Source organism: Bidens hawaiensis, unplaced genomic scaffold (genome assembly GCF_021521415.1).
Source record: "Bidens hawaiensis isolate Kalapana, Puna unplaced genomic scaffold, B.hawaiensis_p1.1 tig00027305_1, whole genome shotgun sequence".
Classification (NCBI taxonomy): Eukaryota; Viridiplantae; Streptophyta; class Magnoliopsida; order Asterales; family Asteraceae; genus Bidens; species Bidens hawaiensis.
In genome coordinates this window covers 268,053-292,799 of record NW_027494410.1, presented here as the reverse complement: position 1 = coordinate 292,799, position 24,747 = coordinate 268,053, and the positions used below count along the sequence as shown (strand labels likewise).

At 34.2% G+C, this 24,747-nt stretch overlaps 2 protein-coding genes and 1 pseudogene across 4 annotated transcripts; 2 read left to right on the top strand and 1 right to left on the bottom strand.

Moving 5' to 3' along the window:
* The first annotated feature begins 1,215 nt into the window (after window positions 1-1,215).
* LOC143575209 (ethylene-responsive transcription factor ERN1 pseudogene) lies at window positions 1,216-2,086 on the top strand (annotated as a pseudogene).
* A 2,650-nt stretch (window positions 2,087-4,736) lies between these two features.
* On the top strand, window positions 4,737-7,307 carry LOC143575208 (uncharacterized). Of its 2 annotated transcripts, none has more exons than XM_077059636.1 (6): window positions 4,737-4,865; window positions 4,957-5,007; window positions 5,761-5,946; window positions 6,276-6,683; window positions 7,003-7,092; window positions 7,170-7,307. In XM_077059636.1, the coding sequence occupies exons 2-6, from the start codon at window positions 4,977-4,979 to the stop codon at window positions 7,232-7,234; spliced, it is 780 nt and encodes a 259-aa protein (XP_076915751.1). In that variant the 5' UTR covers window positions 4,737-4,865; window positions 4,957-4,976; the 3' UTR covers window positions 7,235-7,307. The 2 variants fall into 2 exon arrangements, with proteins under 2 accessions (XP_076915751.1, XP_076915750.1); XM_077059635.1 differs by having other exon boundaries at window positions 4,957-5,062.
* A 1,089-nt stretch (window positions 7,308-8,396) lies between these two features.
* On the bottom strand, window positions 8,397-10,770 carry LOC143575186 (tubulin alpha-5 chain-like). Of its 2 annotated transcripts, XM_077059622.1 has the most exons (6): window positions 10,559-10,770; window positions 9,967-10,181; window positions 9,683-9,882; window positions 9,084-9,592; window positions 8,751-8,871; window positions 8,397-8,665 (listed from the first exon to the last, which is right to left on the bottom strand). In XM_077059622.1, exons 1-6 carry the CDS (start codon window positions 10,669-10,671, stop codon window positions 8,549-8,551), a joined length of 1,275 nt encoding a protein of 424 aa, XP_076915737.1. In that variant the 5' UTR covers window positions 10,672-10,770; the 3' UTR covers window positions 8,397-8,548. The 2 variants fall into 2 exon arrangements, with proteins under 2 accessions (XP_076915737.1, XP_076915736.1); XM_077059621.1 differs by having other exon boundaries at window positions 8,406-8,871; window positions 10,559-10,765.
* Window positions 10,771-24,747: the final 13,977 nt, after the last annotated feature.

Genomic DNA, 24,747 nt, shown 5'->3' with positions numbered 1-24,747 from the left:
TTCGGTTGTTGCATCTTTCAACACTTTCAAGTTCTTTTATTACCTTATTCATAAAGTGAGTTTTTCACCACCCCTTTTTAATGTTTTATTGTTTTGGGGTAGCATATATATATCCTATTAAACGCAAATCGATTTTTATACTCAGCTATTAAATTGCAATTCATATCGTGGACTTGTGTGTTATATGTGCTTACTTGATTATGTGCTCAGCAAGTGGTTGCCTCGATAAGTATGATCATACGCCCTCCCTTTGCACTCATGACCATTTTGCTATGAGTGGAAAAGGGACCCCCGATCCAAGTACGTTGGTTGTTGCCAACTGGAAAGGACATTGCATGCGAAGTAGTTTAATTATCACAAATTTAATGGAATTGCAAGGTTTTTATGTATTTATTCAAACTTGTGGGAAACTTACCAACTATTAAGTTAGTTGACCGTATTTTATATATATGTTACAGGTACTATTGTTAGAGGCTGAAGACGAGAAGACACTTAGAATATTTAGGTTATTTAATAAACAAAATTATCGTATTTGATTGTATTTGTATTGTTACCTTCAAACATTGTGTTATTTGATGCTTAAATGAATTAATATTATTGCCACCCAATAGTGTCACGTGTTTGAACAATCTGTACATCACACTCGGAGCGTTTTCGCTTTAAGCCGGGGTGTTACAAATTAAGTTGAGTCATATTTACATAACTTATTAAGAATTAAGTAAAAGGCAAGGAGTGGGAGGCAAGAGCAGGCCTTCGTGATGGCAACTCATGTTGTTAAGTTGACCAACTTCCATGGATCAAGGATATAGACAACATCAAAACAAGATACACAAATATATCATATTCATTGCCGCTTTTAGACTGCATCATTACTATTTTAACGCGTTGACCATTGTTTGACTGCGATAACCGAAAGAGAATTTTCGTATAATCAAAATAACCGAACCGAATCGACTCATTCTATAAAACTATTCTCTAATTAAAAATGGTAGACAAGTAGCAATCATAATGACATAGTCTCCACTCCTAATCCAAAAGCCTTGTTTTGTCAGTCAACCACTAACAACCATCCAAAAAAGAATTCAAACGTTCATAAACTTACATTAACTAAAAGACGAGGCCCCCATGAACACAAAACCCATATTTAAACCCCCCATCTTTCTTCACAATAAGTCAAACCCAAAAAATAAATTCATATTCCATCTTTACAACAAAAAGAAAACAATACAAGACATGGAATTGAACTTCCAAAATTATAGCTTTTCTTCTTCATCATCATTGGCAAAGAAAGCTCAATTTCACGGTCGCGGTTCGAATAAAAACAAATTTGTCGGTGTCAGACAGCGTCCATCCGGAAAATGGGTGGCGGAGATTAAAAACACCACCCAGAAGATTCGGATGTGGCTAGGGACTTTTGACACCGCGGAGGAAGCCGCCAGGGCGTATGACGAGGCTGCTTATTTGCTCCGCGGTGCCAATGCCCGAACTAATTTTATCCATCATGCCCCCATCAACTCCGCTCTTTCTCTCAAAATCCGAAACTTACTTAACCACAAAAAATGCCTTAGACAAAACTCCCTCACCAAAACCAAAACCGACACCATCAGCACGCAAACAAGCTCACGTGACGGCTCGAGCCCTGCATCAAAGACTTGTACGGTACAAGTCAACAATGCCAAAACTGAAACCTTTTCATCTGGGTATCAAGGAATTGAGGTGTTTGATGATGGGTATAAGCCGGATTTGATGAATTGTATCCCCGGTGTCGAGTTTGGTGGTTCTTGTTATGATTTGCCTTTGAACATTGGGGATGAATTTGCAGGGTTGGATTTTGGGGTGAGTTCAAGAAAAGATGATCAGGATGATGTAAGCACAAGTGATTTTGAGAGGATGAAGGTGGAAAGACAGATATCTGCATCATTGTACGCCATTAATGGTGTGAATGAGTACTGGGAGAATGTTCTTCGTGATTGCAGTGACAGCAGTTCTTATTGGGATCTTCCAATGTTGTCTCAGATGTTTTGTCCAATTACTTAGATTTTTATCAGTTTCTGTTTTTGTTGGAAAGTTAATGAAATGAGTACAAGTTTGGTTTGATTTTAGACCAATGTGATAAAATTCTAAAAACAACCCCATGCTATATTTGTTGTTTCATTTATTATTCAGTATTAACTTAAAATGTTGTCTTATATTAAGAAAGTTAATTAACCAAGCTGTTTTAACTTTTAATAAACAAGTTCACTTTGCACGGTCTTAGGTTTTTCGGATTTATAAGGGGTTAGACTAGGCTTTGACGATATGATAGGTATTGGAGAGGGATACCAGTAGAAGCGGCGACTCAGCAATGGGTAATAATAAATCTTTATTTAGTGTCGGTTTTATACTTTCATGCATACATGAAAAACTTGTGTTTGAGAATATATAATACTTTAGAAGTTTAGATGAAGCCTTTGTAAATTGTAATTTTCCGTTCTCTTTTGGTTCACTTGTATTGTATTCTCAAGCTTCTTGCTTGCGTTTGGTTATAAATCATCCGCGACTCCGCGTTGATAAAAAAAAAATTAGTTGAAGAAATATCCTTTTAAGTTCAAATTACCTCATTTGATAATTGGATTTATTACATGTAACAAAACTAGTATGATTCTAAAAAGTAAATTAAGAAAGTAAGTGAAACTGTGAAAGAAAGTGTTGACTAATAAGTTGTGGTATCAGTTTGGGTAGTTTGAGAATAAGCTGTGGTATCATGTATGGGCCTGTGGGCCTAGGGGGAAGGCGATCAACTGATCATCAGTGACACTAACTGCTTCGGATCATTTCTAGGCCCAAGTAATTTAAGGAGGTACGAGATTTGAGCCCACGTTAACAACTAAAGCCTTAAAACAGCTAGGCAAATTTTAATTTGGTGATTTTGACCGTTTATTCTAAAATAAATTGGTGTAATTTGAAATGAACTGCGGGTCGGGTTTAGTATTCACTTCACTAAGACCATGTCTCATCCAGTCATCCCTCTTTACGTGTACCCTCTCCCTTCGAGGAAAAAAAAGGTAAAACGAAAGTCAGTACATAATTAGAGATGGATAAATTAAAGTGTTGTTTGGTAGCCTCTTAATAGTCATTATGCTACCTCTTAATGGTTCACAGCCTTTTAATGGTTAAGGGGCCATCAAACAATCCATAAGTCTGGAACAAAATAGTTATTCGGAACAAAATAGTTATTCATGCATCTCTCTCTTTCACATGCCCTACTCTGTTCTCAAAGCCAAAAATTAAATTAGAATAGCATTATTGTTTCGTTTTAGAACATTTAATGTGTAGAGAGATTGTGGTCAGAGGCGGCATGGAGAGATTCGAAATCTGTAAGTCAAACTGTTTATGAGTTACTCGAAATCAACTTGCATAAGTTCAAGTCAAGCTTGTACATAGACTCAAGTTTATACAGAGACTCGTTTAATCAAGTTCTAGCTCGAGTTTATACAGGGACTCATTTATTAAATGAGTTTGAGCCTTGGCGTCACGCATCCGCTTCACTAGGCTTGCAAGCCCAAACATGCATATCATTAATATACTTTTCATTTAACATGGTAAATATATATATTTACATAATATATACTATTACTATATATAAATGTATGACATATCTAATTAGATAGCATATATGCACTTACAGAGCAAGCTAAACTTGAGTTTTCTTAAGTTAAACGAGCCAGGTTCGAGCTTAAACAAGCCCAGTCTCAACTTGACTCGTTTAGAAGATGGTTAATGCTATGGATGGTGCCCATGGTTTCGACAAGAGTGGTATATAAAACGAGGGGCGGCTCATTAATAACAAAACTATTTTTACCTTAAGCGTGATAAGTTTTAACTGTCTGCACCAAATTAGTTATTTGGTAATGATTTAATAGGAAACGAATATTATTATTACAAATTACAAATAAAAAGCATGGTCTGATGTGGATCCCAGTATATTCAATGTTGCAGTCCAAACACTCACTCCTCATTAAAAGATTCTCTTCACCTTTATCCATCCATCTGGTAATCTTCTTCTTCTATTATGGCCACAATATGATATTAATTCATATTCATTACTTCAATTCATTTCTGGGTTTTTCAATTTACCTTTAGGCTTCTTTTTCTGTTGATTTTCATACTCTTGATTCCAGTTTTTATGTTTCTTGAAAGATAACCTGGATACCATGTTCTTTGATCACTTAATAGTTAATATGGTGGTGTTGTGTAATTGGTTGTATGGGCTGTTTGTTTATTCAAAGTATTGGCCTTTTAGGGTTCTTGCTATGTTCCAAATGTGTTATTATAAATGTTTTAATTGTTTAGTTAGCTTGTAGAACATAACCTTACATAGTTACATGTAAGTTACAAGAGAATCACCATTTTTTGTTATGTTTATATGTAAGAGTCCTTGTGAACAATTTCATGTATCATTATAAATGCCTTGAAATGTACAAACGTGTCATTTTTATGTTTTTCTCATTAATTGTCCTGTCGTAGCAAGGGTAGAATGGTAATTTATCTTACTGCAAGTTGCTTAATTGGCCATTCCTAAAAATAAAGTTAGCTTTTTTCTTTGTTGACAATTATTTTGGACCACAGGGGTACCACAAAAAGAGGTTCTTGTTTGAATTTTGACTTTTGAGTGTCAAATGATTAATCTTTTGACTAGAAAGAAAGTCAAGTATAAAAGTTGTTAAGTATTTTAATTTCTTAAGCAGGTTTGTGAAAAAAAATGTGTTTTTGTGATTCTTGAAACAGGTAATACACACTTCTTCACAATCGTCTAGTTAGTTAAGATTATCAAGAAAATGTCCGGTGGAGAGGTTAGAAACATATCTCCAGACGATATACAAATGGTAACGTTTTTGACCCGCGTGTAATTTTGTTTAATCACACATCTTTTTTAATTTAAAATGTAATTAAAAGATTATAATCATTCGGTTTCAGGTTCAAAATCTCATAGAACAATGTCTGCCATATTACATGACTCAGAAACAGGTTATAGATATTCTATATCAGCAAGAGAAAATTGAGCCAAGCTTTACCGAGCTTGGTGTGTAATTTATTACTTTATTTTGTTATATTTCATCATACACTTCATACGCATAGGCCTGTAAACAAACCAAACGAACACGAAGGGAGCATGTTCATGTTCGTTTGTATAACTTTAACCGAAAAAATATCAAATACAAATAAATGAAGAATTACCCGAATGGGTTTTCTTGTTCGTGTTTGTTTGTTTGTTTGTTAAGAAAATGAGTGTGTTCAGTGTTCATTTATGCTTGCTCATTAATAGTATAAACGAGTGGTTCACGAACATAAATGAACGAACATAACTGAACAGAGATGAAAGAACATAACTGAGCGTACACCAACTAAAAGTAAACAAGAAACTAAATCGGTTGGGCCTAAAAATTTATCAAAACTAGACTAAATTGTACGACAATCATACCTAGTAAAAAAATTTCACAAAACTAGACTAAATTGTAATCGTCCTAAAAACTTTAAGTGAATATGTAAATGAATGAACTCACACAAACATAAATTAATTAACTAAACGAACGTTCACGAACATAAATGAATGAATGAGACATGTGTTCGTGTTCGTTCGTTTGAAAAATAAGCGAACGTAAACGAACTTCCTACCAAACAGTTCACGAAGCGTTCACTGAACGTTCGGTTTGTTTATAGGCCTATACTCGCGTTTATGCTAATCCTTTTTTCTTTTTGCTTTTTTTTTTGTTTTTGTAGTTTGGCAGAAACTTGAAGAACAAAATCAAGATTTTTTCAAGGGATATCATTTGAGATTAATGGTGAAAGATCAAATAATGGAATTTAATAAGTTGCTTGATAGACAAGCTGCGTTGATGCAGCAGTTGGGGCCCACAGGAGTTGGTTTCCAGCCCAAGTCTTCTAACGGGCCTCATTTGCCACCAAGTAAGCATTTTTAGGGGTCAAATTTTACTTAGCAGGATTAATGTGAATAAAATTTACATTCTTGTTGATTATAAGATGTCGCAATCCCTTAAGTTTGTCTTTCCATATGTCTAGATGTATGAAATGTTGACGATTTAAAGATTTACGTGTAAAATGACCCCTAAATAATCAAAATCCACTTAGTGGTAGTTATTTTAGATACTCAAATAATCAGAATCGGTTTCACTAGAGGTGTGCATGGGTCGGTTTTGGGCTCAAACCTAACCAAATAATTTTTGTTCGGAGTACACAAAAAGAAATTTTAAATTTATTATCGTTTTTTTTCCCAGTGCATCAAAATTCAACCTGTTATGTACCCGAAAATACCAGTATACCTCTGAAGACAGAAAACTTGACCAATTTCTCAAGAGGATTTAACAGTTGTGGACTGCCAATAATACCCTCACGGGACCCGCAACCTCCTCCTAGAAGGATTGATGGCCCACCAAATATTATTGGAGTACCGAACAGTGTCTCGGTGAAAGCCGAATCAAGTTATTTGGGTAACTCAAGGTTTATGTATGGAACCGATGGCAATGTTCTAGAAGCACGGCCGACAATCGGTGAAGCTTCTGTTTCGTCTTTTAGTTGTTTGGAATCTGACCCGCTTAATGATGGATCTTTGTTCGGAATGTTGGGTCCCATGCCTCAAAACTTTGGTCTTTCAGAGTCAACTCCCGACTTCACCAATAGTTCTGGTACTACCCTAGACTTGTAAAATGGTTATTTGCTGTATTGTTTTAATGAAATGGGTAAAATATGATATTCTAACTAGTTTTTAAGGGCATATATAGTATTTGGTATTTTAAGTTTGGATTGATAAATAAATATATGATATTTCAGATGTTTATAATATATATATATATATATGAAATCCTCCCAGGAATTTATTTCAATGCATATAACCGCTTAAATCAGTGTTATTCAAATAATTATTTTGTTATTGGAACAATATTGTTTTTTTAATCTTAATTAACACGTTAACTGTTACTATTATTATTATTTGTGAATTTTCAGATATGCTAGACAACTTCTCTAGGTCTGCTTTTCTATCATCAGATAGAGACAGTTTCTTGGACTCTCATAGTAGTACCTTAGAGCATCAAGGTATTTTTGTATATATTTTTTTTATATTGAGCACATTTTGTTCAAAGCAGTTAATAAACATTGATTTTGTCTCTCAGGTGAAACTAAGAGGTTGGACATACCAGAAAACTTAGCTTTTGAAGATTTCGGCAATGAATCGTAGAACAGTCGAATGGTAGTATGATAAACCTTAAACCTTAAATTTAATGATATTGTGACTTTATATGATTATTGTGTGTTGGTGCAGGTTGAACTGCTGTTGTAGGGGGGCATAAATCTTGTAAATACTAAATAGTTTATGAAATGGGAGGCTTCAGAATTCTCAAGTGTTGTGAGTGGTGAATGTGTGCAATGAGGAGGTAATAATTAGTTTTAGGATGGTGGATTACAATCATAGGCATTGGGAATGTGTTTGAGGTGGCTAATATATCAAAAATAATTTTTATAGCAAGTTAAAATGTATTTTGCATGAATTGTTTTAGAAACTGATCTATATGTACTATTGTACTTGACTTGGATTGTTTTTTAAATCTCTTAAGTCATCGTTGCGATGAAGTTATAAAACTAAATGGTTTAGACAGGACACCTGTTTTGGGGATTAATTATCAACACTTCCTATCAGCATAGTATATTTGACACGACAAGAAGCTATTTTGAGAGTATTTGGGATTGTTTATGTGATTATTTGTGCGTATAATTAGTTATTTAAACGAGTAATGTTAAGTTATATATTCAAACCCTATTTTAAAGTAAGCCGCATAGATCTTTTAAGTGTAAGCATATTTAGGGACGCATGTACGGCCTGGTTTAATCGATAACATTGTAACCTACTGTCCTACCATCCCATTTTATAGAACCCCACATCAGAAACTTGGCCTTTGAGAAATACCGCACTTCATATATCATTAACGTGTTGTGGGTTATTAGGCTTGGATGAGATGAGAACTACACTGTCAAACGTGTCAGCAAGAGGATGATTCAAGGATGTGTACCCATACGGCTAGAAACAAAGTTGAGATTCTTATGGGCAAAGCAGACGATATTAATTGGTCCAAGAGGCTTAGATGTTATACATTGTATGACCTGATTACAGCATGTCAATCAACCTTTTTGGCTTATTTAATTTAAATAAGTTAAATTGGTGTGTCTGTTTACACAAATTTTAGTATGTCCTAGGCAGGGTTCCTGTATGTGCCATCATTCAACCCGTCACGATTGCCACCCATTTGTAATACAACTTTTAAGTTTCAGCTAACAAACATCAAATTAGACATTCCTACTAGCAAAACATCATCCATTAGCATCGACTTGTATGCTTAAACCACATACTTACAACCACACCATATTATAGTTTTAATCAACTTTTATGTTCATAGCAACATAATAACAATAGTAACACATGCACAATTAAGTTCTAGAAATCACTCCACAAAAGAAACTTTCTCCACACAACCAAAAGTAACAACCAGCAGTTGAATCACTTAATACTCTTCATCCTCACCATCACCTTCATCATCAACACCTTCAGCGCCAACTTCCTCATAATCCTTTTCAAGAGCCGCAAGATCTTCACGGGCTTCCGAGAACTCACCTTCTTCCATACCTTCACCAACATACCAATGAACAAAAGCCCGCTTCGCATACATCAGGTCAAACTTATGGTCAATGCGCGAGAAAACCTCTGCGACCGCTGTGTTATTGCTTATCATGCAAACCGCTCGTTGCACCTTAGCAAGATCGCCACCTGGCACCACTGTTGGTGGCTGATAATTGATCCCACACTTGAACCCAGTTGGACACCTGTTATCAATTTAAACTTACTTATTAATATATTAAATATAAACGACAGATTTAGGGGTGTTTGGATGTGTGTTCTGATACTTAATTATTAAACAACTTTTTGGTTATTACTTATTAAAGGTGAAGAATGAAACTCAATGGTGAAATAATCAGAATCAAAAAACACATCCAAACATCCTTTAAAAAATAATCAAGGGTAATTAATTTCGTACCAATCAACAAACTGAACGGTCCGCTTGGTCTTAATTGTAGCAACAGCAGCATTAACGTCTTTAGGAACAACATCACCACGGTACATCAAACAACACGCCATATATTTCCCATGTCTCGGATCACATTTAGCCATCATACTAGCAGGTTCAAAAACCGCATTTGTAATTTCAGGTACCGACAGTTGTTCATGGTATGCCTTTTCAGCTGAAATCACAGGAGCATAAGAGGAAAGCATAAAATGAATACGCGGGTATGGTACAAGATTTGTTTGGAACTCTGTGATGTCAACATTAATTGCTCCATCAAAACGTAATGAAGTAGTTAAAGATGATATTATTTGAGAGATGAGTCGGTTTAGGTTGGTGTAAGTAGGTCTCTCGATGTCTAACGATCTCCTGCATATGTCATAAATGGCTTCATTGTCCAATAAGACGGCAACATCTGTATGTTCTAGAAGCGAGTGTGTAGAGAGAACACTGTTGTATGGCTCCACAACTGCAGTTGAAACCTATAAACAAACAAAATGCGTTTTTGAGTGTTTAAAAAGTTTATTTAAGGAAGTAATGGACGATGAAACAAGGGTATAAAGGTAATTCACCTGAGGAGAAGGGTAGATGGTGAACCCGAGCTTTGACTTTTTACCATAGTCGACCGACAAACGTTCCAAAAGCAAGGATCCCAAACCAGAACCGGTACCTCCACCAACAGCATTGAACACTAAAAACCCTTGCAAACCGGTGCAGTTATCTGCTAACTTTCTTACTCGGTCAAGGCAAAGGTCAACTATCTCCTTCCCGACTGAAACAATTACCAAAACAACCCTCAGTCAACAGAAAACAACTCGTTTACCTTCATACAAAAAGCATTCGAAATTACAAATACCTGTATAATGACCCCTAGCAAAGTTATTAGCAGCATCTTCCTTTCCCGAAATGAGTTGTTCAGGGTGGAAAAGCTGTCTATAAGTCCCCGTCCTCACCTCATCAATGACGGTCGGTTCAAGATCAACAAATATGGCTCTTGGCACGTGTTTTCCCGCACTGGTCTCGCTAAAGAACGTGTTGAACGCATCATGTCCAACACCGACTGTTTCGTCACTGCAAATTCATTAACAGTTTAGCTAAAACCGGCATCTCAGCAGTCAACACAATAACAAAACATTCCAATACTAGTAATTATAAGTTATCATGACTAACATATATGATCTTCAGTCTAGTACTAACATATATGAATCTAGGAACCGAATCGTTCGAATTAAGAAACCGATCACAAACTTAGGGTTTTCTAACACCACAGCTTCGAAAACACACTCTAATTAGTTCAAATCCATCACTATAGTCAATTAACAACAAAAACATCAACAGTAATCAAATTACGAGTCGTACGGCAGTGATAAACAGAGTAACAAAGAAGGTGAAGTGATTAGGCTAAATGAACATATAATTCGCAGATATAAACGGAAACAGTAACAGACCTTGGCATCATGCCATCGGGCTGGATGCCGTGTTCGAGGCAATAAAGCTCCCAACATGAATTGCCGACTTGAATTCCGGCTTGGCCTATGTGTATGCTGATGACCTCCCTCATATCTTCTGCAACTTAATTGAATTGAAGAAGATTGAAAACCCTAATTATGCTTTTTGGTATGTAGAGCTGTTGACAGGAGGATGACTTATTATATACGGAATGATGATAGGTATGTGACAGTGTGCCTACAATTCTACACTCTTGTCTCTATTATTATTCTATAGTTTTTATATTTATTTGTTTGTTTTCATTTTAGAAATTAGAAAAGAAATAATTAAGTTTAGATATTTATATGTTGATGTTAAATAGGTCATCTTTACACCTGAATCGACACAAACCTGAAAATTTTTGAGCGAACAGGAAAATCCGTATTGCAAATGAACACTGTAATTTGTATTCGAAAGTTGACATAAATAGAATATGCTTAAAATGGAAAAAAGAAAAGAAAAGCGTTATTTAATTGCTTTTGCATTTAAGAAAGTACAAATCTACAATAAAAAAATGTGCATAAAATAGTTGCGTTTAAAGTATAATGTGTGGGATCCGATTCAAATGAAATTTACATACTAGACATATGAATAACTATAGTAACTATCATTACTCCACTATTTTAAATTAGAGTCGTTACGTTAAAAAAAAAGTAGAATAATAATAATTAATCTAAAAACTATAGAGTAATAATAATATATCTAATATTATCAAAATTATTCAACTTATTTATATATTTATCAAGTTAGGTTTGCATTGACCTATTAAGTCCTAACACAAAATATAAAACTTGATACTAATTATTTTTTTGTTTTTAATCTTTTGAAAGTGAGTACAAAATACTCAATGAGTTAGGTTATAATATAAAAGGTTGTTTTTATCCTAAAGAATTGTAAAAGTATTTACTAGAATATATTTTATGATAGGTTATATGATATTGTTGTGTCAAAAATTCAAACCACCACAAAGTTAGACAAGGTTTAAGCTTTTCATATGACAAAGTAAATGCGCAAAAATAATATAAATACATATTGTCTCTCACCTTCTTAGTGCCAGCCTTCTCTACTTCATATTGGTTTCTATAAAGGTCGAAGGACCATTGCTGTAAATAGGCAAACGAGTTGTTTTTTGTGTTTGTTTTTATCATTAAAGGAATAATGTATCATCTTATTTTGTTTTTATTTAACAAACTTCCACCAAGTGATTAGTTAAACAATGGGTTGATTTACAGGTTACTAGAAGCCTCTTGAAAAATCCAAAGAAACAGGAGGACAAAAATGTCAATTGATGAAACGCCAAGTGGGGGCTTCACAAATGGGTGGGCCATGGTTACCGGATCACAACACATGCTTTGCTTTTCGTATCAATCCCTCGATTCTAAATATCCCAATTATTGCCATTTCTTTAATCTTTTAACAATGTAAAAGATAATGATTTCGCAAAATAAATTATTTAGGTAGGGTAATATCATAAAAGCATACTTTCAATTTATTTTGTGATTAGAAAAATATGCGTATTCAGTTTTAGTATATCAAAATCGATAGAATTTAAAGAGACATGTTTTTTTAAAACTAGCCAAGCACCCGCGCAATGCAGCAGAGTACGCGCGAACGTTACTGGGCTAGTACGCTCGTAACATCACAACGGTATGCGCGTAACCCGACAATGGTATGCGGTTAACGTGGCATCTGACATGTAACTAGTGTCCGTAAGCACGTCACACAACGCCTATACACGAACGATTTCGGTACGCATATACAATGTTATCTAGGTAGCTGATGCCTGTACGCGCGTAACCGATGGCGAAAATCAAGAAGCAAGGATGAAATGTGTAGTAATTTCAAATAAGCCACTTTTTAACGCAACCCGTTTTGACGCAAAACCCGTTTCGACCTGACATCGTTTTAACCCAAAGCTCGTTTTGACCTGACCCCTTTCGACATGAGCCTATCACGACCCGAACCAAATTAACCATTTTTTGAGTCGTCATGTTCCGACCGTAATCCGTTTTGACCCATGAGCCGAACCCACCTAGCCAATTGTCGGTATTAATTGGTCATCACGTAACATGTTAGATTTTTAAAATTAATAAATATAATACTCAAATTAAAGAGAATAAAATGCTCATTTTTATGGTATAATTTTTATAAAAAAAATATATATTAATGTGTCAAAAGGTAATGATCGTTTAAAAGTTGTGCGGGTCGTTTGCTTATAATAAGGGGTAAAAATGTAACTACTATATAAATTAACAAAAATGGATTGAAGTTGAAGTTAGGACTAAATTATAACTATTTTTATTTAAAGAAAAGTAAATATAACCGTCTATGATTTCCAAAGAAAAAAGTGTCCTTAAAATATCTTTTTTAATGCATTATGTATTGTATAATTTGCATTATTTATTGCACCTCTTGAATTTTAAGAGGTTCGTTATATTTATATTGTATACAGTATAGATAATGGGTAACAACACAATCGTTACATGTGTGGAGACTATATAGATGGTTTATAAGACCGGTGGGTATATACCATTTTAGGCCAGTGAGGGGTCCGACGTGACACATAAATTTGAGAATAGCCTCATTTGAACATCATCCCCTATATACCATCTCATACATGAAATGAGAAAAATGGGAAAAATGGCACGTGGTCATTTAGGTCATTCCCACATATATACCATCTAATCCAATCTTTTTTTTTCCTTTTCATTTCTTTATATTATTATATAATAGAATGGTGGAGTATGATGAATAATAAGGAGAATGGTCAATGCCATTGGATGAAGGACGTTGTTAAATGATAGAGAAAAAACTGACATAACGCAGATGTGTCAAATGAAGAGCAATGGTTCAAATAAACCATACACTTTAGCCCAACTATTAAATTTTTATCGTTCACAAATTTATACAATCTTCAATCTTGTATAACGAGAAAAAAAGTGTCAATGCTAGCATTTTTACACAATAATTTTGTCAATTTTGACCCGTTTAATGGATACAAAATACATTATTTTATGTTTTCATAAGTACTTACATTCTAAACATGTCATGTTCAGAGACTTTTCTTTTTTAATTCAAAGTTGGGTTAAGCGACTTTCCATAATTTTTTATCGTTTAATGGATACAAAATACATTATTTTGTGGGGAATAAGAAGGTACATGTGTTACGGTTATGTAAAATTGAACAAGAAAAAGGTAAATGGGTAAAACATGAGTTTGAAGCAGCATGTGGGAAGGACCCCTGGCGCTTGTTTGCTTAACTGCTTCCACATTATTCCCGTTAAGTCGTTAACACACACGTGGCATTTATTTATTATTATTTAACACCACGAGGTTGGATCGGGATGTAACTATGAATGTGATTTCTTAAACCTTGGAGACGATTTTTCTTTTTCTTTATGAAGTCAATATTTTTTCGATACCGGTTTGGATCAAGTTACATGTCATAAAGCAATACATAATCGATATGCATTAGCAATTTATCATAATTGGAAAAACACATGGCAATAATACAATGTCATTTGAAACATTAAAAAAATATAAAAACATTTTACAGTTATTCCTTACGGGTTATTATGTTTTTGAAAACGATCAATTACGTCGTCACTCATAACTTCGCAAATAACTCTCACATTATAACAAATGCAAGAAACGTACGTGCATATAATCGCCATATATCCGATTATGTAGATCCACCTCCATGCTTTATTGAAGGGAAACACTTAACATTTGTTGTTACAAACAGTAAATCTAATGCTAACTTCAATAAGCGTAGATCAGCGATAACAAAATGATCTTTTTGACCAATTTCTTTGAATAGGTAACAAACTAAGCACTTTATCTGTTTTCTCACAATACTCCAGCCAATTTCCATATTGCTCAAATTACGTTGGACAAAAACGTCTATCATTATAACTAAACAATCGTTGTGGAAAATCATTGGCTGGCACGAATATATAGTCAAATATGCACGCCAAACTTCATCATTTTCATTAGCGTACTAATAAGATGAAAGCAGTTTCCATTTGAAAGTTACAATAACTTTTTCGATAAATATTGTTTGTTGACTTTTAGTCGTTTCAAAAAAAAAAATAGTTGACTTGGATGAGAGCATTAGACATGAGTTGCTAAACTTACACCTTTCCAGTACATAGTTGAGGATATTGGCTTTAGCCGAGGATTCTTTCAGTAAGCACCGAGGATTCTTTCAGTAAGCAAACATTGGTCCGTGGGTCTATATTTATTGAGCGGGGTTTGTGGGTCGATTGGCTCGTTGTCCTTAAATGGTTAGAGGTGTTTGAGGGAGTTGTACTTCACAAGTTAACAATGCAGTGGTGTCTTAACTGCCCGGTGGTTGGGTTGCAAGATGGTTTAGACATTAAAATTTTGATGTAGAGCTGGAGATTGATTTCACATGCTCATATTTTATTATTATTATTTTCTAGGGTGGCTCATATCCATAGATATTTTAAATTGTAAAATAAATCTGAGCATTTATAATTATCTTTGAAAAGGAAACGAACCAAATAAGGTTTTGCTGGTTGGGTCCATTCATTAAGAAAATGAATTCATTCGGTTATGTTGTTTGTGTAAATGGACGGTTCACGATCACAAATGAACGGACACAAATGAATGTTGTTGGCCGATAAACGAACATAAGTGAACACCAATATAAAGTAAACATGGTCTAAAATTTAAAGGGTGATATCTTAATTTCATAAAACTATACTAAAATATAATGTGCCTAAAAGTTTTGATAAATACACAAGCAAACGCAAACTAGCGACTATACATGCGCATAGCAAATTTAAACGAACGAACGAGAGATGTGTTAATGTGCGTTTCTTTAACTAAATGAAACAAATATATATATATATATATATATATATATATATATATATATATATATATATATATATATATATATATATATAGGGGTGAGATCAAGAGAAAACTCATTTTATAAAGAAAACTAGAAAACTCCATTAAAAAAATTGATTTTACTTTATCAATGGATAAAAATAAAATAAGTGGAAAAAAAAGAAAGGAGAGGGGGGTTTTTAATGAAGAGGGGTAAAATTATCTCATTATTATCACCTGTTTCCTTTCAATTCTTGCTCCCCTGACTCTCGTTGTTCGCTTCTTTCTTACAATCTAAGGTTTCATCTGCAGATCGTCGATTTGGCTGCACAGTCAAGCAAATCGATTGCGAAATCAAGCACATAGACTAAGAACTCCATCAGGTAAGTGATTGTAATAGTTGATTTCACACATTCTATGATTCGATTGGGCGTATTACACGGAATCACACCGATAGTCCCAATTTTTTTTTTTTTCCTTCAATTGAAGAACAATATAACGTAGTAATTACATAAGAAAGTCAATAATAATGCGTATGCTGATATCAGCTCATGTATTGTGGTTATCAGTCAAATATTACATATATGTAGTACATAAATGATGTATTTCACTGCATATTTTTAATTATACTACACATATGTAGTGCTGAACGTAGTAATATTAATGTAATTATATGCGTTTAGTTAAAATACGCATGTGTAAATGAAATTGTTTTAGTTATATTGCATATATGGTTGTTCAATTTTGGTGTGTAACTGATCATTATAGGCATAATTATTGTTTGATTTGGAATGCCCTCCAACTGTTTGATGAAATGTCTAATTGAACACGTTTTTGTAATAACAATGTTCATGCATTACATATACGCAATACTGGTGCGTTAGATTTATGCAATACATACACAATGTATTTTAAAACATATTTATGTTGTGTTGCGTATATGTAGCGTTGAAAGTAGTAATTTTAATATAAATGTATATGCTTACTTGTATTACATATGTGTAATATGTTTGAACCAAATAATGTTGATGTATCCATGTATATTTTACTACATATTTTTAGTTACAGTGCATAATCTGTATATTTTTAGTTATACTACATATGTGTAGTGAATGCAGTAATGTTAATGTAATTGTATACGTTTAGTGATAATACATATGTGTAAATGAACTTGTTTTATTTATATTTATATTTAATTGTTCAATTTTGGTATGTGTCTAATTATTATAGGCTTAATTTATTGTTTCATTTGGGACACCCTCCAACTATTCGATGAATGTATCTAGTGTCAATTAGGCGTATTTTGAGTGCTGGTTAGGTTTATTTTGAGTCGAATCTGCACGATTTGCATTTATATTGTCGATTAGGCGTATAATAAGTTCCAATTATGAGGGATTTGTGCATATATTGTCATACAACGATAGTAATCGGCTAATTTACATGATTATTGGAATATTACGCATATCTGATGCATTAACGGTGCATCCCACCGTATAACTTTTAGTTATATTGCACTTATGTCATACCCCGACTAACACAATGCGGAAGCGTAAAACGGGAATGTAACAGACACCTCTGATATCAACACATTGTTTATAAAGAAACATTACAAACTAATTTACAATATATTACATTTCTTTGTTCTATCATTGTTTTACGGTCTAGGTGATACAAACAAAACTAGTTCGTTAACTATACATTCTTACTACTAACTCCCTTGCCTCTATTCACATAGCATCAACCACATACTTCAGGCAAGTAACAGATCATCAAATTACTCCGATTTAGGTACACCTGAAAAGCAGTTTAAAACGGGTCAACTACTAGAGTTGGTGAGTTTCACGAGTTTCAAGAAATTAGTAATGAATATTCACAAATCAACACTTGTAATCATGAAATAAGTACGTATGCATGTAAATGATGTATGTGATGTAATTATGTTAAGTTACAGTGAAGCCTGGACTGTTCGTGCTACGTGCCTCCATTTCCCACGCTCAATCAACCACTGTGGCCCCTTTCCGCCCACAACATGCCCCGCTAGCTATGTCTAACACTACGTAGCCTGTTTGTATAAATATGGTCATGTGCAAACGGCGCTATGTGACACGGCAACCAGGCCGATTCCGTTTGGGTTTGTCAAACCAATAGTACTATTCACAAGCCGCCGGCTCGAAGTTAATCACGGTGATCGTGGTGACTTTCGTGTGTTAGCACTTAGATAATTCACATCAGTACATGTTTCAGGTATGTATATGTAATCAAACATGCTTTTCACCCCAAAAGTTCGTAAAACAGTTTAAAAGTGGGGTCATGAAACTCACGGTTTAGTAGATATTCAGTACTGTATCAACTCGTGGTTTGTACGGTCCGCTATCAGTAGTTCCTATGATCAATATTATAATAATATTAATATTTTAATATTATTATAATCTCAATACTAAACTGGGCTGTATAACTAATCTGGGTGTAGCTGGAACGCCCAGAAAGTGGCAATAGGCTTAGGTTGTGATGTTGTTCAATGTCTAATACTTAAAACCGAACTTGGCTCAGACTCCCGATTTCCCAGCTGGGTCAAGTTGCTCGTTTACGCGTTCAGAAAACATTTATGGGAAAATAAGCTTGAGTAAATGTATTGGTTAATAAAATGATTAAATTATAAAGAAGGATCACATACTGGGGTCCCGGATTAGCCACGGGGCCTGTTTCCGTTTATCCAGTTTGATTTGAGAAGAAACGCCCACAATCCACCCGGATTGTCCAGGTTTCTCATAGAAAAGTTCGTTTTTAATTAATTAATCCAAAAATATGATTTTTGATCACTCTTAGTGTTTTGATATTCCCGCAGGTTCGTTAGACGCGAACTTGCCGGTTGTTATAAAAACTGAATTTGTTTAATATTCAAATTAGCATAATTAATTAACCGTTAATCATTAAATTATGAAAATTTAACCACTTATCAATTAAATTATTTATATTTTTATAAAAATATTTCTGAAATTAATTACTGATTTATTAATTTATAAAAATTCATTTTATCATCTATATTTCGCCTGAAAATCGTTCGTTTACCCCAAACAATTTCCAAAAATTCCAAAAAATTTCCTGAATACTCAAATGATGTCCCAAAACAACCTGTATCAATTCCAGAATGTAAAAAGCTCGTGCGATATTCTTTTCGGCCCAAATTCGGCTATAAAAATTCATGCGAACGCAAATAAACAAAACACCTTTAAACTTCTCCAAAGGATCCCAAAATTCATATGTGATCAAAATACATCAAATATGAGTTCCCAAAAAAATTTCATAATTTTTGAAGTATTTTAGCTATTTTTTCCAAATAAACGTCCCAATTCAGTAATAAATTCGCCAAATATTCTCGGATTGTCGAAAAATTACCAAATTTGAACAGGGACTCATTGACATGTTCCCTGATGTTCCTGAAAAATTTCATGGCCTAAAAATTTGCACATCACAACCTTTACCTAAATAGCCCGTAAGCGAGTGTTTCGGCATTACCTTGGCGGGTTTGGCTCGTTTTTGACTTTTTAATCAAGTTTTCAGGTTCTTGTGCTTCTAAGCAAGCTAGGTACAAGTCCTATATCACAAACCAAGCAATATCTCATCAACATAACAGCCCTTAACTTAGGGTTTCGACTAGTGCACAAAAACGAACTTTTGAACCGTAAAAACGCCGTTTCAACCCTTTAATCCGTGTTTATGGCCAAAAAAACTATCAAAACAGGTTCCTTACCGTGTTTATGATCAAAACATGTTTATGGACCATTTTTAGGATTTTTACACGGTTAGGAATGATTTTTAGTAATCAAGACATGTTTTTATGGTATTAAACGAGTTTAAACAAGCCGAAAATTAATTAGTTAAGACCTCTTTACCTTGTTTTTGCTGGTTCTTGGCTGGAGCAGAACTTGTGTCCAGAATTTTTAAGAAAATGATGATGAAAATATCTTGGATCTAGTTTATATGTGAAAGAAAAAATAAGGGGGTCAAAGTCTTCTTTGGCGGGCTGGGCTCGTTGGGTCCCCTTTTGGGCCCGTTTGGCCCACTTTTCTCGATTTTCGTGCCTGAACGTGAAATTCCGAGTCCAAATTTATTTCGGGTCCGGTTTTTGGCGACAAAAATATATCGGGTGCGACAAACGGAGCGAAAACGAGTGTTTTTCGGCTAGTTTTGTGCAAAATTCTCTAAACATACTATACGTTTGTAAAAATCGAAAATATTTTCACGGATCGCTTAAAACATTTCAAATAAGTGTTTGGTAAGTCTTTTTAGGCTTAACGGATGATACAATGCTTGGTTTGTAACTATCTTTCGCGTTTAAATCTATAGCGGGTGGTTAAACGATCATGTTTTCGTTTAACTTGTTTGCTATCAAACTAAGGCCATATTTCTAATATTTTAGCTTGTATAGATCGTATATCACTTATGAATGGCCCCCCCGAGATATCTGGGTCATAACCCGACCCGTTCGGTTAATCGTTCGTTTGTTCCGCAAAAGGCGTTTATTTGCTTAATCGGTAAATACGTACTGAGGTGTACCTTGTTTTGGCTCAAATGTCACATTCTCCCCCCGTTAGAAAATTTCGTCCCCGAAATTCGATTATTCAACTTTGTCTTTGTTTAGAAACAGGTGCGGGTATTTCTTTTTGAATTCGGATTTCCGCTCCCACGTGAATTCAGGTCCCCTTTGTGAATTCCACCGAACTTTTACTAGAGAGATTTTGTTGTGTTTTAATTGTTTTATTTTTCCCTCTAATATTTCCACCGGTTGTTCAACGAAATTCAGTTTTTCGTTTATGTTTAAGTCTTTTAATGGCACGATTTCGGTTTCGTCAGTAAGACACTTTTTCAGGTTCGAAACATGAAAGACATCGTGAATAGAACTCAACTCCACAGAAAGTACCAAATAGCATATGGCCTATAATACAGTCTCATTCGACTTCGTGACAGCTATTTGCGGGCGCTTGTTCATTTTCAAATCATAACCTCAATTCAAGCTTATTTGTTTATATTACATATATGTAATGTATGTTTTGACTTACATTTTCAAAATTGTATCTTTGTATATGTTTGTTAGTGCCTATTTACACTCAAATTGTAACATCAATACAAGCTTATTTATTTGGATTACATATGTGCAATATATATTTTACTTACATATAAACGGTGAATTTTATGTTCTTACGGTTTAGAGAATGATGAAACAGATGCCACTAAAAAAGAAAACTTTTTATTGTAGCCAGTTGTGAGACCACCATAAAATAGATTTCATACAGGAAAAAAAACACACTAAAACAACACTAAATAGAACCAATCCATACATGAGCCCAAAATAAATGAAAATAGCATCCGTTAAAGAACAACCCAAAATTTTAAAAAAAAACAATAAAGAATTTTAATAAAATGCATAAAAAACCAACTTCATATTTATAAAATCTGGAAGTTTTTATACATATCCAATTACACTTGTTTAATTAAACTAGTGGTTTGGCTCACTCGTTGCGACGCCTATGCTAACACATGTACATAAGTTTTCTGCATAATTCAAAATATAAAGTTGTCCAGCTCCTAATATCACCTCTAATAAGCCCCTAAATAGCTGTGAAAACCAGTGCAATATGGCATCGTTTATGTGTGATTGTAGCATGACACATGTTTCCTCGCCCTGCATTAGAAAAAATAAATTCTAGTCACAAAGAGTATATTAAAAATATAAATAAACAAAATATAATTTTCATACCTACTTAATACTATGGTATTGCTGCTACTAAATTGGTATGAAGACGATTGTGGGCAAAATGTGTTTCAGGCCAACTCAACTTTGACCCATATAAAAAGTTGTCATGCTGACCTGTATCTTGACCAACACGTTTCAAAATGCCGCTAACGTTGAGAAATTGTTATGATTAAATTAGTTTATCAAATCAATGAATGTTGCAACTTAAAAACACAAAGCAAACCTTAGGGACATGGTATTGATCAACATCATCACCAACCATATTTTCACCTGAAAAACAAAGTCAAAACCAGCAATCATTGAAAGCACTGTATTTGGAACCCGTTTTAAACGGTCGTGTCGGCTTGTTGTGTATAAAGTCCAACTACACATTAATTTAATTAAGAGTGACCATAAACTAAAAGTCCAAACTGCACATGGTATTAACTCAATGATATAGTTGACAACTAGGCTTGCTACAAACCGAATAAGAGATTTAGTTACCTTTTTTTATTGAATTGATTCCTATAAAATCAACGAGCAACTAGAGAACATGCCGATGGGCATGTATCATGTACGATGATAAATTCTATTGTAAAGCGAATATGCCAAAAGAGATTGTATCGCATATATATTAAATTCATGCTAATTTATATTAAATAGTTTCACATGTAACACTGTATTGAATATATGTAATACACAAAAGTAAGATGTTATCTGGTTGTTCAGTACCATAAAATTGCTGAAATTACGAGTAGACATGCTAAAACTTGAAGCAAATATCAGCATAGGAGTTTGATTTGTCATTCAAACCAAATAACTCATGTGCAGTTTATATTACATATATGCAATACGTAACGTTATATTACACATATGCAACATATAATTAAAATGCTACCTTGCTAGTAAACACCGACAGATTGCAATAGAATACAATTGGATTTGCCGGAATTTAAATCAACATCAATTATTGAACTTGGTTTGGAACACTAATAAAACAAATTAGGGTTTTTTTCCCATAAAATAACACCTATTTCTAACCTGGAATCGTATAAATCTGGGATTACAATATCAATTTTGTTTGTAAAACTTTTATACAGAGCAATACTTGATAAGTTTACCAATAAACCGACTGAAACACCTTCAATTGCCCAATTTGATGATTGAAATCAAAGCTACGGGGTCGATCTTTAGCGATATATGCATGTAACGATTCAAAGAATCAATCTTCAGTATCATCTTCGATTAGGGTTTAGATTCGAGCTTCAATAGTTGTTACAGGGGAGATGGGGAAGATGGGCACAGGGTTCACGATGTGTTAGTTGTAATTAGAAAGCACTTTTACAAAAATAACCCTCTAAGTAGGAGTTTTTTAGTTTTCTCCCTAAAAAGGAGTTTTCTCTAGATCCTTTCCATATATATATATATATATATATATATCACAAGTTTTTTTGTTTATTAAATAAAAAAAGTTCTCGCCGAATAGTTCACTGAATGTTCAGTTCATTAACATGTCTAATTTTCTTGGGATGTTCCCTAAGTTTCACGCATTACACGAACATTTACATAAAGTATAAATTGAGTGAAGTGTTTTTCAGACAAATTACCCAATTGTTTAGTCAAAGTAATAAAACATACTTTTAGATCAACCTAATAACTTGCTCAAGGCCCAAAGTCGTAGTACAAAAAAGGTATCAAACAAGTGCACAACCTGTTATTAGCAAAAAGAAGTGTAAAATAAGTCATGGCCCAAACGTAAGTTAACAAAGAACAGAGTGTCCATATGGTCAGGGCCTTTGGCCCAGTAGATCAAAAAACCTAGGGCCACATCACTATATTCATGGTAATTTAACGAGCAAACTTGTCCTTAAAACTTATGCTCAAATATGTAAATTAACGGGCCACAAAGATAGTTCTCGCCGAATAGTTCACTGAATGTTCAGTTCATTAACACGTCTAATTTTCTTGGGATGTTCCCTAAGTTTCACGCATTACACGAACATTTACATAAAGTATAAATTGACTGAAGTGTTTTTCAGACAAATTACCCAATTGTTTAGTCAAAGTAATAAAACATACTTTTAGATCAACCTAATAACTTTCTCAAGGCCCAAAGTCGTAGTACAAAAAAGGTATCAAACAAGTGCACAACCTGTTATTAGCAAAAAGAAGTGTAAAATAAGTCATGGCCCAAACGTAAGTTAACAAAGAACAGAGTGTCCATATGGTCAGGGCCTTTGGCCCAGTAGATCAAAAAACCTAGGGCCACATCACTATATTCATGGTAATTTAACGAGCAAACTTGTCCTTAAAACTTATGTTCAAATATGTAAATTAACGGGCCACAAAGATACTTTTTAGTTAATAGGCTAGGAGATAATGGGCTTGTACTAGGAATTAATTGAAGCAATAATTCATCATAATAATACACAAATTGGATTTAAAAATTTTAAACTATAATCCATTAGTCAACAACCATTTATAATGGATAGGGGTATTTATGATTTCGTTCAACCGATTTTGATAGAGTTTCTGGTCAAACCGGTAAGCACGATATTTAGGAAAACTAAATCGAATTGATGGTTGGCTGGGATTGGCTAAACCGGCAAAACAACTTTGGTTTTGCGGTTTGGTCCTTTTTTAAAGAACGAAACCGTATCATTGGATTTTCAAAAGTTTGGTAAAATGATATGGAGACGACCTTTTTAACTTGGCTTGGCTGAGGTATTTACATCCTCAGAGACGGTCCCAAATCTAATGAACCTGTTTTAAGCTAGCATTTGACTGCCCAATCCAAATAACCAGTATTGTTACATTCAGTAAACATGTTAGGGTATGTTTGGTTGGAGGTAATGGGATGAAGGGGGAATGAAATGAGATAACGAATGGAATGGACAAGGGAATGAAATTGGTCATTACCATTCCTTTGTCTTGTTTGGAACCTATATGAATGAAATCAATTATTGATTTTTATTGTTTGGTGTCCAAAAAAATAGTAGAAATGAAACAGAAATAACAAAAACGCACCTATCTCAAAATACTTTTAACCCCCCCCCCCCCAAAAAAAATAATAATAATGTAACGCCCATTAATTTTCGGTTCAAGGATTAGAAGCTTGTAAAGTATGTATATTTCTCGGGATTTAACCAACATTTCTCGGAAACCTTTTCGTCATCCCGGTACGTTAAATCATTTAACTTTTCTTTCAAGTTGCCATATCTTTCAACTTGGAGGGGCTAGGATGAAACATTTTATATTATATCATAAAACATAAAAACCATAAACCCTACCCCCCCCCCCCTTGTGTACGATCGGCAGGAAGGCAGCCCCCAAGCACCCTCGTTTTTCCTTTTTGCAGCCAAGTTTAGGGCGTGAAACTTCAATTGAAGGTTAGTTCTATGTTTACCCAAGTCTTTTACACCTTAATTGATCATTATTTTACGCGTATTGATCGATAAACGACTTGTTCTAGGCTAACCGAGTGGCTGTCCAGTTGAGCAATTCCGGGACTGTTTTGGTGGAGGTTTTTGCACCAACATCTTCCTAGGTATGTCT

Coding starts and splice junctions, on each gene's coding strand:
- LOC143575186 (XM_077059621.1), bottom strand. CDS start 10,671: ATGAGGGAGGTCATCAGCATACACATAGGCCAAGCCGGAATTCAAGTC. Junction 10,182..10,558: donor CCCGATGGCATGATGCCAAG/GTCTGTTACTGT, acceptor ATGAATTTGCAG/TGACGAAACAGTCGGTGTTG. Junction 9,883..9,966: donor TGCTAGGGGTCATTATACAG/GTATTTGTAATT, acceptor TAATTGTTTCAG/TCGGGAAGGAGATAGTTGAC.
- LOC143575208 (XM_077059635.1), top strand. CDS start 4,818: ATGTCCGGTGGAGAGGTTAGAAACATATCTCCAGACGATATACAAATG. Junction 5,063..5,760: donor GCCAAGCTTTACCGAGCTTG/GTGTGTAATTTA, acceptor TTGTTTTTGTAG/TTTGGCAGAAACTTGAAGAA. Junction 6,684..7,002: donor CGACTTCACCAATAGTTCTG/GTACTACCCTAG, acceptor GTGAATTTTCAG/ATATGCTAGACAACTTCTCT.